Source organism: Cetorhinus maximus, chromosome 12 (assembly GCF_964194155.1).
Source record: "Cetorhinus maximus chromosome 12, sCetMax3.hap1.1, whole genome shotgun sequence".
In the NCBI taxonomy this organism is placed as follows: domain Eukaryota; kingdom Metazoa; phylum Chordata; class Chondrichthyes; order Lamniformes; family Cetorhinidae; genus Cetorhinus; species Cetorhinus maximus.
In genome coordinates this window covers 20,569,275-20,583,124 of record NC_135890.1, presented here as the reverse complement: position 1 = coordinate 20,583,124, position 13,850 = coordinate 20,569,275, and the positions used below count along the sequence as shown (strand labels likewise).

Here is a 13,850-nt window from a genome sequence, read left to right as displayed (position 1 = left end):
TTTCCAGCTTCACATGCCTAGGAAGGTGCCACTGCCACACAGCAGGACCCCGAAAGCAGGCCAGAGACCTCCAAGTCTCAGCCCTCCAAAGGACACTCGTCAAGGTCATCACAGACGGCAGACTGCCTCCACCTCTGCTGTGGATGACGGGGAGCACCATGACATTGCGGCAGGAAACTTAGGGAAAAGTAGTTGCATAGCCTCAGCATGGGTATTGATCAATTGTACATACTGTTCACTATTGTCAATAATCTCCTCAGAATGTCTCCCTGCCTGTGGCTCCTTGTTCTGATGAGCAGTATTCTTGTCACTCAGATGTGAAACCTTTCTGCACAAGATAAAAGGCAGGTGTCTCAGGCCAGAGCATCCTCACTGTGTTCTGTGTCATACAATGTGTTCAGACCATGCCTGCACCTCGGCGGTGCTGGTCATTGCTGCCAGAATGGAGTGGGCAGGTCCCACAGAGTTCCCTCATTCTCTCTGTGTGCTCTCAGCACCTTTAAGGAGGGACTAGCCCCCATCACACCAGCATCTGCGACCAGTGATGCTGTGCACCAGCTCCTGAAGGGCTGAGGTGCTGGAGGCGGACACAGCATCAGATGCATCTGAAGTTTCATGGCTGCGTCTCTGAGATAGCCCTGATCATGGAGCTCAAGCAAGCTGCCCTCGGCCAGACAGGAGTCAGACATTCTCAGAGGCTATGTGAAGATCTGTGGAGGATCCTCACTGCATGTTGTCATCATTCTCCTGCGATGAAGTGATTATTAAGGCCTCCACTGCATCTCCATGACATGAGCATTCTCACAGAGGGTATTGGCACTGCCATAAGCCAGACTGGAGTCAAACCTTCACAACTGTGATGTGAGGATCTATGGGGACAACACACTGCATGTTATCATCATCCTCAAATCTGGCAGCTATGAGGGCCTCCCGAGTGCACTTGCCTCATTTAGCCAGTGTGAAAGCCTCATCCCCGTCATCGTCACCACCGAGGACCCCCTCACCCTCGTCCCAGTCAGTGTCCTCCTCATCCAAGGAGACCCCCAGCTCCTCCATCTCATCCTCAGCCAGCTCGTCTCCCCGTTGGAGTGCCAGGTTCTAAAGGGCGCAGCGGACGATGACGATGTGTGACACCCTCTGCGGACTGAACTGCAGGGCTCCACCGGACCACTCCAGGCACCGGAACACATCTTCAGTATTCCAATGGTCTGCTCCACCAAGTTGCGAACTGCTGCATGAGCCTCATTATAGCGTCGCTCTGCTGCAGTGTAAAGCCGCCATATAGGTGTCATTAGCCACGGCCTCTGCGGGTAGCCCTTGTCTCCAAGGAGCAAACTCTGCAGCCTCTGTGGATCCCTGAAGACTGCAAGGATATGCGAGTGACTCAGAATGTAGGTGTCGTGCACACTCCTTGGAAACCGTGCACACACCTGCAGAATGCGTTTCTGGTGGTCACATACCAGCTGCATGTTCAGTGAGTAGAAGCCCTTGCAGTTGATGAAGTCCACCAAGTGTAGCGATGGAGACCTGAGCGCCACATGAGTGCAGTCAATCGCACCCTGCACCTATGTGAATCCCGAGATCAGGGCGAATCCAATGGCCCTTGTATCCTGGCTGTCCTGGTCCCGGGCGAAATGTACAAAGTTGTGTGCCATGGAGAAGATTGCATCCATGACCTCATGGGTGCATTTGTGGTTGATGGATTGTGAAATCCCACAGAGGTGTGTGGAGCTCTGAAAGGAGCCACTGGCATAAAAATTGAGCGCCGCGGTCACTTTCACAGTCACTGGCAATGGATGCCCTCCATATCCCCTGGCGACAAGTCCTGCAGTAAGTGGCAGATGTGAGCCACCAGGTCCCTAGACATGCGCAGTCATTGGCGACACTAGTTCTCAGTCATCTGCAGGAATGGCAGGCTGTGTCTATAGGCCCTGGGTGTCGCTAGACACTGACCAGCCATGGTTCACTGTTGTTCCTGGGCAGTGTGTGCGGAAGCTCCTGCTGCCCTTCATGAGGTTCCTGCTCCTGCCTTTGTGCAGCCAGGAGCCTCAGTCGCTCTCTCCTCCGTCTTCTACGGTCTCTGTAGGCTATCACCATACAGCTGGGACACCAGGATCCATGATCCTGACCCTCCTGCAGTATGAAAGAGAGAGAGACGTGGTTATCATGGCTGTACTTAGCACATTTCCTGGCCGTGTGTGACCACCCCTTAACGTTTCCTGGAGAGTACTGGTCACTCCTCGGATGGCCAGAGTTAGTGTGCTGCGTGGCTGCCCTGTCAACCTGCGACATGGGAAACACTGGTCCAAGCCAGGATTCTGAGATTGCAAAGGGCTGTGAGCACCTCCAGCAGTGACTGCTGCATGGCCAACATGTGCAGTCCAACTGCTCCGCAGTCCAATAAAGTGGTGGCCAATAAAGTCTTTGCTGGGTGGTGGGGGGGTGGTGTAAGGTATGGAGCGCTTGGTGGTCCTTTGGTGCCACCTCGTTGCTTGCGTGGGCAGGCAGGCTAGGAGCCTGATTCCAGTTATATCACTGTGGCTGTGCCTGATCTGTCTCAGTTGCAGAGGGATGGTCAGTTTATACAGGTGTCCCTAATGCATAGCCACTTCCCTCCCTTACCCAGCCCCCCCTCCCCCCCCTCCATTGCCTGTGCGCAGGATGCAGCGCCAGGGCAGCACTTGACCGCCCACCCCCCACCCCCCACTGACAACGTCGCCTCCAAGGCTGGCCAGCACTTGCCCCCCGGACAGCACCCCCCCACCCCCCCCCCCCTACCCCCCAACCTCCTCAGCAGTCACCTCTGAGACTGGCCAGCACTTGCCTTCGCCCCCAGTGCCCCGATGCCTGTAAACAACAGGCGAACTGTGAAAAATGCTGCAGCTCACTCACCTCAGCTCAACATGGTAACTCACCTCAGTTCCGTGCTGTCGTGAAACGTGTCGGCGTGCTTTCCTGCCGACGTGGACAAACGGTACGACGGGGTTCCAAGAGCCTGGCGGGATGGCCTTTTAATTTCAATATGCTGATGTATTACAATTAGCTCCCAGCCGACCGATGGCGGCAAACGTGGTCCACCATCGGCGGGCTGAGCAGAGAATCATGACCTTCCTTCACGCCGTCGTGAAGCAGGTCCCGCTATATTTTCCGTGCATGCTACCTATCACGTCCGCTACCAGCTGGCTCAGAAAATTCCGCCCTCTGTGTCAGAAGACTGTGGGACTTGAACCCAAAAATCAAGGTTGGCACTCCAGTGCAGTATTGAAGACGTACTTATTGGAAGTACAGCCTTTCAGATGAGTCATTAAACCAATGCCCTATCCGTCCTCTCAGGTGGACGTAAAAGATCCCATGGCACTATTTTGAAGAAATGCAGGGGAGTTATTCCTGGTGTCCTGGCAAATACTTTTGTCTCAATCAACATCACAAAAAACAGATTATCTTTCAATATCACATTGCAGTTTGCAGTTGCTTGCTGTGCATAAATTGGCTGCCGCATTTCCTACATTACAATTGATCATATTAGCGTTAAAATGCTTTAGGACATCCCAAGGTCCTGAAAGGCACTATATAAATGCAAGTCTTCCTTTCTTTACAACATAGGCCTCATGCCATTGATTGGTTCCACAAAATCCACTGCTGATCCTATCACTGACTTCCAGCATTTATCAGGTCCTTCACACAGTTGCCTTCTCCTCTAATTGGAGAAAACAAAAAGTCCTTAGTCGAGTCCTATTTATGGCACATCTTTCTTTCAGATCAAACTCTACAGTCAGCAGAAAGCTGCAAGAATCAGGACAAAATACATTTTCCAGGTATTACAAGAGATTCATCAAATCCTCACACTTCCTCATATTGCAACTTGGGCTATGATGAAAGGTCCAGGATGAAATCTTCCTCTTTCACATGCTGACCAACTTGGCATGAACTTTGAAGCACTTTATACTTTTAAGATTTCCAGTTTTTGTTTTGATTTTATCTTTGATGGGCTTCGCCTTCAGATCAAAACTAGTTACTGATTCTCAAGATTTTATTGGTTTTGGTGGGGAAAGATGAGTATGTAGAACCATGTATATTCAGTGAGAGAAATATAATGCTAAAAGAAATCACCAAAGGACATTTCACAATACAGGGGGAAGATCTCTGTACATAAATGTAACTAACTCATCAACTTGTTTACAAAGAAACACAATCTCTGGACACTTAGGAAATCCTACTCCACAATGATTTCAGACTAGAAGTTGGCAATATTAACAAATACTTAATACATTCTTGTCACTAATAAAATTGATTGAAATTGTCTGTTCTGACATTCATTTGTCTATTTTTAACAGGGCTGTCAACACTGCATTTATTTCAAATGTGACAGGAATGTTGGAAGAATATATTATGTGTGCTGTCACTAATAGCACTGATAGTAATTTTTTAGCTTTAGTGTGAAGCCATTCCTGTAGTTTTGTTCCTTTTGCATCCTCTACAAAAGCCTAAGCTTATATGTAGACCAGTGATGAACACAATCTCAGTAAATCATTAATCTCATTAAGTAAATTAAATGTAATCAGTCTAATATGACGTAATGTCATTTACAATCAAATTGAAAATGTTGAGTAAATGATAGTGTTTAAAAAAGACGTAATGCTGGGCTGGTCCAATTTAATAAGGCAAAACACCAAATGCTGTGCTCAACTAATGGGTTTTACAGTACTTGTATATTTTGAAGGCAATGGTGAACATTGTCCTTAAATTCCACCTCAAATTTATAACATTCACACCAGATAGTGAATTCAGCTTCATCACAACTTGCAGTATGCTTTCAGAAGATAGTATAAAGCATGGCTACTACTCTTTGTTTCGCCCTTTGTCAGGAGAATGTGCTCCAGACCTGGGGTGTGTTTGATGGGCCCATCTCCTAATCTCTCTTCTTACCTCCCCAGGACAAGCTGCAGTGCTCAACAAATACAAGATGTTCCCTAGCAGCTATGATAACTTACTTGTGAAACGCGTTTGCTGAGTGCTACTGTCCTCCAAATAGGTGTTCTGTGCTCCACTACTAGAACTACTGGTCCCTTCAATGGGAGCTCAGTGCTCTACTGATCCCCTGAATGAGAGTCCTGTGCTCTTCTAATCCCATGAATTGGAGTTCAGTGCTCTACTTCTACCCTGAATGTAAGAACAAAAGAAATATAGGAGCAGACCATTTGGCCTCTTGAGCCTGCTCTGCCATTCAATAAAATCATGGCTGATGATCTACCTCAATTCTACTTTCCTGCCTGCTCCCTATATCCCTTGATTCCCTGATAGATCAAAAATCTATCAATATCAATCTTGAATGATCAACCCCTTATCCTTAGGCTTTGCTTCTGTGTTCTAGATTCCCCAGTCAGGTGAAACAACCTCTTAGTATCTTCCCTGTCAAGCCCCTTCAGCATCTTATATGTTTCAATGAAATCATCTCCCATTCTTCTAAACTCCAGAGAGTATAGGCCCAATTTATTCAGCCTCTCATCATTGAATAACCCTCTCATCCCACACACAATTCTCCAGGTGTGGTCTTTCCCCAAAACCCTATACGATTGTATCAAGACTTCCCTATTCTTGTATTCCAATCCCCTTTCAGTAAAAGCTAACATGCCAAATGCCTTCCTAACTACTTGGTGTACCTGCATGCTAGCTTGCTGCATTTCTTGTACAAATACACCTAAGTCTCTCTTAACATCAACATTTAAAAGTTTCACACCTTCTAAAAATATTCTATTTTTCTATTCTTACTACCAAATTGAATAACCTCACACTTACCACATTATACTCCATCTGCCACCAGGTTGCCCAATTATTTAACCTGTCTATATCTCTTTGCAACCACATTGTGTCCTTCTCACAGCTTACATTTCCATCTAACTTTGTATCGTCAGCAAACTTAGATGGAGAGACCAAAAATACTCTTATCTATGTCATTAATATAGATTATAAATAGCTGAAGCCCCAGAGCTGATCCTTGCTGCACTCCACTGGTTACAACCTGCCAACTTCAAAATGCCATGTTTATCTACTCCCTACTTCCTGTCTGTTAACCAATCCTCCAACCATGCTAATATATTACCCCAACTCCATGAGCATTAACCTTTTGTGTGGCACCTTAACAAATACCTTTTGGAAATCCAAGTACACAACATCTATTGGTTTTCCCTTTATCTACTCTACTAGTTACGTCCTCAAAAAACTCTAACAAATTTGTCAAACATGATTTCCTTCTCATAAAACAATGTTGGCTCTGTCTGATCGTACTATGATTTTCGAAGTGAATTGTTGAGCCTTCCTTAATAGAGATTCCAGCAGGGATACCCATGCTCTACCTATTTACTGAATGGGAGTTCAGTGCTCTGCTGATTCCTTGAATGAGAGCCCAGTGCTCCACTGCTGCATCTACTGATCTTCTGAATGGGAGTCCAGTGCTTTATGGCTGGAACTACCAATTCCCTAAATGGGAGTCCAGTGCTCTCCTCCTGAATCTATTGACACCCTGAATGGAAGTCCAACTGATAACAGAAACTTCTCCATTTTTATTTTTCCATTGGATTATTAAACACCTTCTAACATATAAAAAATCTTGAAATCACACAAACCTTGTAGCAAGCCAGGCCATGTTGGTACCTGTAAACTATGAGTTTAAGAAGATAAGATTTGCTGTGATATTCTCATCGTAAATTTGGAATCCCTCTTTATCTGAAATAGAAACTGAAAATGCTGGAAATAGTCAAGAAGACAGAAAGCATTTGTGGAGAGAGAAACAGAGTTAAAGTTTCAGGTTGATGACTTTTCATTAGTTCTGTTCCTCTCCACAGATGCTGCCTGACCTGGGCAATTTTTCAGCATTTTCTGTTTTTATTCCTAATTGATCATTCATCTCATTGTTGATGTGCAATCTTGCTGTGTACAAGTAAATATTTATCTGCATTGCAGCAGTCACTGCATATCCACATAATTAATGGGTGAAGTGCTTTGTGATGTTCCTGAAATAACAGTTTCTCACAGTCTTTAGACAATGAAACATAAACAAGAGTTAGCACAGCTTCCATTTTAATGGCACAATATATACATTTGCCTTAAAAATCACAATGGTAAAATTAGCTATGAGGTTCCAGTACATCACCTACTTGATCATTCTTCATATGAGCTTAAACTCTCAGATCCAAGCATTTTTGGGTTTGGGGAAAACAGAAAACCCAATTTTCAGTCAGGGACAAGGCACCAAGAATTTGGGGTGGGACTTTGTTATGCTGTGATCCCACTCCATTTCATGGTCACTCTTTAAATTCTGATGTGTGGGGCTGTAAGCAGTTCTCCTTATCAAAGGGATGTTTCTAAAGGAGTTTCTGGGCTACTGTGGAAATTTCACCCTTCACATTTTCTTTAGGCTTTAACAGATGTGCATCAATTGAGAGTTGCTATGAGGCCCATTGAAGCCCTGAAAAAAGCCTGAAATATTTACTGTGGAAAAATAATCAAAATCATCTCTGACCTTCCCAGAGAAGCCAGCTCCTTCACATGGAGCAGAAAAGGTGAAGGACAGCAGCTTCTTTACGACATCGCCAGACCTTTTTGCTATTGGAGTGCCATTGCACCAATTTGACATTCCAGCTGCCAATTTGGAACAAGTGTTCCTGCAGGTGTGATGTGCTCATACTGACCATATAAATGGCCCCTCTCCCTGGGTCTAGGGAGGGTAGGGGTTTTATTCCATTGCACCTGTGGTGGCAGAGCTGACCCCCAGAACGTCATGACCCTGACCTTGGTGTAGAGAGGCTGTACCAACATGTAGTGCATCACAGCCAAGCACAACCTGTCCTCGCCAACTCCTGACACACACACACATACTTTCCACTGGATGGGAATAAAGAGTGGGAATCCAGGGTAATTTATCCCCTGCCAAACATGGATAAATTGAGGTTAATTGTAGTAGTCCACTAGCATTCTGGCTGAGATCAGCTAATTCAACACAGGCCAGAAATCAAACATGTAATCTTATGTTCCTAATGGTTCTGTATCTACTTAGAGGCTGAATTTATCTTGTGAGCCACAAGGAAGACCCCAATCTTGATTTCAGAGCTTAGTGCAAGTAATCACATCCTTGAGAAATGACAGTAACACTTCTACACACAAAACAGCAGATCACTTTCACTTAATTGCACTTGCAATGTTTCATATAAGGAACAATGTAAGTCTAAACACTGGTCAGCCCTTGTATAATAGGATTAGCACAGATTCTCAGCAAGCTTTGCAGAAGACAGCATGAGCACAAATACTTGATAAGTCTTGTATAAGAGAGTACGAGTGCAAACACTTAATGAGTTGTATGCAAGGCAACACAAGTGAAAGCAATGACTAAGACTAATCAGCGCAACACTCAAAAGGCTTTGTAAAAAAAAGCTAGTGCAAGCACAGTCAGCACCTTGAAGAAGAGACAATGAGTGCAAAAAGTGACCAAAGCTTGAACAACAGAGAACTGAGTACAAGCACTATTTAAGTTTCGTATAACAATGGGACATGGGAGAAGGAGCGCTCACTTAAAGTGTAAAATTCCTATTTCATAGAATGCGTAATTGGTACAACTGGCTCTGAACCAACAGCTACTAAAAGCTGCCTATGAACTGACCAGAGAGGTTAAAAACAGTTACCAGTTGCTGAACAATCCAACATAGGGATTCCCACTTTCAGCCATCCTTCACCCTCATCTTCAAGGCTTTGCACATTCATCCTAGGACAGATAACTTGCTGGGCTACAATTCCCAATATTTGGATGGAGTTTGATTCAAATTCACCTCCACTAGCCTGAAGGCATGCAACACAGCAGCTATCTGCATTAACAGTCTCCTGAAGATATCAATTAAAGGGTTCAAGAGATTTCTTACTCCGATGAAAATGTTCAGCAGGAATATCATGATGGGCTGCAGCAGACTATTGAACAAGGCTACCAGGAGTGGCTTCAGTAGGTGATCTCCGATTACCATCAAGAGTCCCACCAACAGGACCTGGAAGACCGACCGGCATAAGAAGTTTACCAGCTCAATCAAAAACAAAGTGACCATGTTCACCAGGATCCTTACCACCGCAAACAGGTTTCTCCAACACTGCCGAATCGCATCATCAGACCTGAAAGAGTAATAGAGCAAGCTGTAAGCAGTTTGTTTATATCCACCTACACTTATTGTATTCGTATATTAAGAGGAATGGGGGAAAAGGCCTGTGGGGTTCGCTGATCTCTCACTGTGCTTCAGTGGTAACCCTGCAGAGAAAGCATAAAGGTATGATTTTAGCTGTTTGTGGTTTCTCTAAGGGTTATGACAATATTCCGTTGGAGAATTCCCCAGGGAACTCTCAGGTATATCCATGTAATGCAGGCACCATACTGCATTACAGGTGCAAAACGATCTTAAAATGCTACAGGCTTTTGAGCTGCAATCTGAAACTGATGAGTAGATTCTAATCTGCAACATTAAACACAGAATGATCTCAGATTGGAAAAGACATGGGGGCTAAGAAAATGGTGTAATGAACCTTGATTTCAACAGGAAGAGAGATTTTATATAACAGAGAGTCTATGTAAACTGAGTAGGGTTTCACACCTCATTCACTGCTAAAACCACAACAATTCAGCTTTGAAATGCTTGCAGAAACCTTCTCATGTTCTCATGGGCAAAAAAACTTGGCAAAAATTGACATTGAGCCAAAGAATGAGATTTTAGGAGGGGTGGTTTAAAAGTTGGTTAAAAGGTAAGTTTTAAAGGAAGGTTTTAAAGGAGGAAAAACAGGTAGATGGGTAGAGGGATTTAGGGGTGGAATTCCAGAGCTTAGGACCTTCATGGCCGAAGACACATTTGCCAATGGTGAGGCAAACGGACTAATAGCACCAAATGCCAGAGTCAGAGTAATGCAGAGTTCCTGGTGAGTTGTAGAGCTGGAGGAAGTTAAGAGAGGGGGAGAGGAGTGCAAAGCTATGGAGGAGACTTGATCATAAGGATGAGAATTTTCAATGGAGTGCATTGGGCAACTAGGAGCCAATGCCAGAACAGGGATGATGGATGAGCAGAACTACTTGTGGTTAAGATAAGGGCAGCACAGTTTTGGATTAGCTAAAGTTTGTCAAAGGTACAAGATGGAAGGTTGGCCAGAAGAGCATTGTAGTATTTGCACCTGGAGGTGACAAAGACATGGATGAGAGTTTTGGAAGCTGTTTGGCTGAGGATGGATACAAGGGGATATTAGGGAGGTGGAAGTATGCAGTCTTCATGATGGAGAGGATATAGAGTTGAAAACTCAACTCAGGGTCAAATAAGATCCCAAAGCTACGAACAGTTGGCTTCAGCCTGAGACATGTAGGGTTAGAATTGGTGGCCAGGGTATGGAGTTTGTGGTAGGATCCAAAGACGATGGTTTTAGTATTCCCAAAATTTAACTGAGAAATATGCTTCTATATCTAAGAAAAACACACTTCCTTACCAGTCTGCTGCTTTACTAATGCATGTTTCATTACATTCCTTCTTGGTCTCATAGTAGTACTGATGTCCAAAATCAAAGTGGAACACTTCCCTAAGCAATCAAAAATGGAAGAAGAGAAAGTTACATTAAAGAAAGATGCAAATTAGATAGGCTTTCCTGAGGCTAGATCTGCATTAATATTAATATGGGGAGGTATCGCCCTAGAGTATCATTATGCGTTATCATGCAGTCCCCAGTATGTTGAACACCTGGGGCTGAATTTTCCCGACCTCCTGGAGACAGGGTTGGAGGCATAATGAGTGGGAAAAGAGCAGGGAGAAGTGTTGCAACAGCTCCCCATTGCATTCTCACCTCCAGGGCAATTTTTCAGGGTGGGATGAAAACAAGCCAGAGGCTCTGTACACCAATGACGGGGCTGTGGGGATGAACTGCCACAACTCGCTCTGAAACCAATCCTGTAGAGCAGTTTCCCCTCCACTCCAATAGCCCTACCAGCTTTGGGCCTCTTTATCTGCTGGCTTCTCTGGAGGTAACCAAGGATGCCTCCATGTTGAGGTGCCCTCACACTCACCTTTCTGCCTCAGCAGCGCCTATCTCTCTCAGAGGGGCTGCCGACCATCCAGAGCTGATTGGGTCTCCAATCTTGGGAACCTGCCTGTCATCATTAATAGGACAGAGAAAGTGGAGGCGTCCAATTAGGATGTCACCTCCCAGAAGGTTACACAGTGGGCACATTGATGACAAAGGCAACCTCGGGAGCTCCCTATGGGGCCTGATAACAGTCGGAAAATTCAGCCCCTGATCTCAACTTCAGACCCACACTAGAAAAAGCTTACATCATGAGTGTATCTATCCCAGACTATTGTCCATCTTGAATTGATAGCTTCTGCTAATAAGTTTTTTTGTAAGACTGTGGGAATTAAGCCTACTGATTCCAATAGTACAGAAAAACTCCAGTTAAAAATTGAACACAACAAAAATCTATTTTGCAATTATCTATTCATCATTTTAACTTAGTTCTAATTTAGACCAAACTGATTGTCAACCCTATTATAGGTCCTAGCCCCTAAGGACATGAAACATAGCATCAGCTTGGGTGAACTAGTAGCACCATTGCCTCCTAGTCAGTATTTGTGGGTTCAAGACTTGTTCTAGGGTTTGAGCCTATAATCTAGGCAGACATGCAGTGCATTAAAGGAGTACTGCAATAGTGAAGCAGCCATATTTTGGATGAGGTGTTAGGGTCCCATCTACTAGTTCATGTATCCTAGCAGTATTTGAAGAAGACCTGGAAGTTCTCCCAGCGGCCTATACAACATTCTTCCATTATCCAACAATACTAAAACATATTCATTGGTTGTTTAAGTCTTCCACTGCACACAACATGGCTGCTGTGTTTGCTTATTCAACAGTAAAGTATAGATACATGATAGTTTGTCATTGTTCTATTTGCAATGTGTTTGGGACAAGTCCCATTATGCTCCAAGACACAAAACTTCCATAATATTTCAGAAGAAATAGATTTGAAAGTTTTAATGGTCCAGAATCTCTTGGAAAGCTTCAGTATAATTACATTGTAAAAGCAATGCTGTGATGGTTTTAGTTCAGCAGGAAATTTGCACTGAATTGATTTATGCCAGATTTACATTGAAACACCTACACATGCACATTTCCTCAACTGCTTACACAGATTCTGAGATATGTTTGCAGAAACTCTCTGCGCTCACTTGCATATGTCCACTCAAATGCAAAAGACCAGTATGCACAATTTTCCTGGATTTATGCAAATAACGTATTGGCGTAGACCACTTTCAAATATATGGGCAAGCATGGCCAAGGGCTATTTGATGTCATCATATCTTATTTCCTGAAGTCTGATGGTGATTTTCTTCATTTAAAAAAAATCTTGCTGAGATCTGACGGTAAAATGCCAAGAATCTCAATAAGTGAGAGATCAAAATCAGATTTAACTGTGATTCACTGTTTATTTCTCCTCATTTTACAAGTTTTGCTGGTTCTTGCAAGATCATTAAATGAGGTAGCACTGCCGCTATGAAGGTGTATTTCACACTCTACCCATGCAAGTTTCCTGATCTATAAACTGACATAAATGTTCGTGTAATTTCTGCGAAAGTGTGATCCAGGAAAGTTGACGCTGTATAAAATAAACTCATGCAGCTGTGCAAAGTAAAGGGTCAAGAACCAGTGGACACCAGTTCAAAGTGATTGTCAAAAAAAGCAACAGTTACATGAGGAAAAACTTCATTTCTTCATTGAGTTTATTTTATACAGCTTCAACTTTCCTGGGTCACACTTACGCGGAAATTACACCAACATTTATGTCAGTTTATAGATCAGGAAACTTGCATGGGTAGGGTGTGAAATACATCTTCATAGCAGCAGTGCTACCTCATTTAATGAAAGTGGTTAGGATCTGGAATGCACTTCCTGAAACTGTGGAGACAGATTCAATTGTGGCTTTCAATACAGAATTGGATAATTATCTGAAGAGAAAACATTTGTAAGTCTACAGGAAAAAGCAGGGGTGTAGGGTGGGAGGAGGCGGGTAGTGCGACTAGGTGACCTGCTCTTGTAGAGAGCTGGCACGGACACGATGGGCCAAATTGCCTCCTTCTGTGATGTAACCATTCTGTGATTCTATGATAAAGATTACTAAACAATTGGTCTGCAATTAAATTGTATGAGAATGCTGCCTTGTGTTTAGGATAGCATCACGGTAATGTTTTTCATCTTTTTACCTCAATCATTTGAACACTGGCCTGGTAGTTTTCTGTGAGCATGAGGCAGTTTGAATAATACTTAGTTCCTTTCCTCGATGCAAACAAGCAGAGCACAACAATAGGATCTACTCACTTGTTGTCTTTATAACTAGCAACATCTTTTACAATTCCAACCACTATATTTTCCTCTGAGGCTATTCCCATGTTTGTGGGCTCAATGGATTCCTCAATAAAACCAGGGTTTGTCTGTCCAAGCTGTGCAAGAAAAACAGAAGAATGTCTTCTCAAAACAAGTCCACAAATTTACAATCAAGATTCAGCAATGTAGTGTGGGAGTTTGACATGTGGCACTGCAATTTTCATCCCTACAAACACAGTAACCAGGGTAACAATGGGGCTTAAGCCCTTTAAGACTTTTACATTCCATTTTCCTTGATGGTTCAACTGATTCCATATCTAATCAAGTTAAACTGAGCCATACAATCATGGTCTACAGCTTATTGTGGTGAAGATAGTAGCAAGGGTGTGACAACTGGTGACAATTCCACATGCTAATTCAGGGAAAAAAATAAATAAACTGAAAATACTAATTTAGTTAGTCCTGTTGAAAAG

General features: G+C 43.8%; 1 protein-coding gene across 1 annotated transcript; it reads right to left on the bottom strand.

The window, feature by feature from the left end:
- Positions 1-7,079: 7,079 nt before the first annotated feature.
- Positions 7,080-13,491, bottom strand: LOC144688034 (uncharacterized). The gene is made up of 3 exons (XM_078554687.1): positions 13,372-13,491; positions 10,498-10,587; positions 7,080-9,150 (listed from the first exon to the last, which is right to left on the bottom strand). The coding sequence occupies exons 1-3, from the start codon at positions 13,440-13,442 to the stop codon at positions 8,778-8,780; spliced, it is 534 nt and encodes a 177-aa protein (XP_078410813.1). The 5' UTR covers positions 13,443-13,491; the 3' UTR covers positions 7,080-8,777.
- Between the last annotated feature and the right edge of the window lie 359 nt (positions 13,492-13,850).

Bases quoted from the DNA above. Each gene is read 5' to 3' on its own strand.
- LOC144688034 (XM_078554687.1), bottom strand. From the start codon at position 13,442: ATGGGAATAGCCTCAGAGGAAAATATAGTGGTTGGAATTGTAAAAGAT. The intron at 10,588-13,371 runs GTGAGTAGATCC...TTGATTGCTTAG, and splicing joins GCTAGTTATAAAGACAACAA to GGAAGTGTTCCACTTTGATT. The intron at 9,151-10,497 runs GTAAGGAAGTGT...TTACTCTTTCAG, and splicing joins ATTAGTAAAGCAGCAGACTG to GTCTGATGATGCGATTCGGC.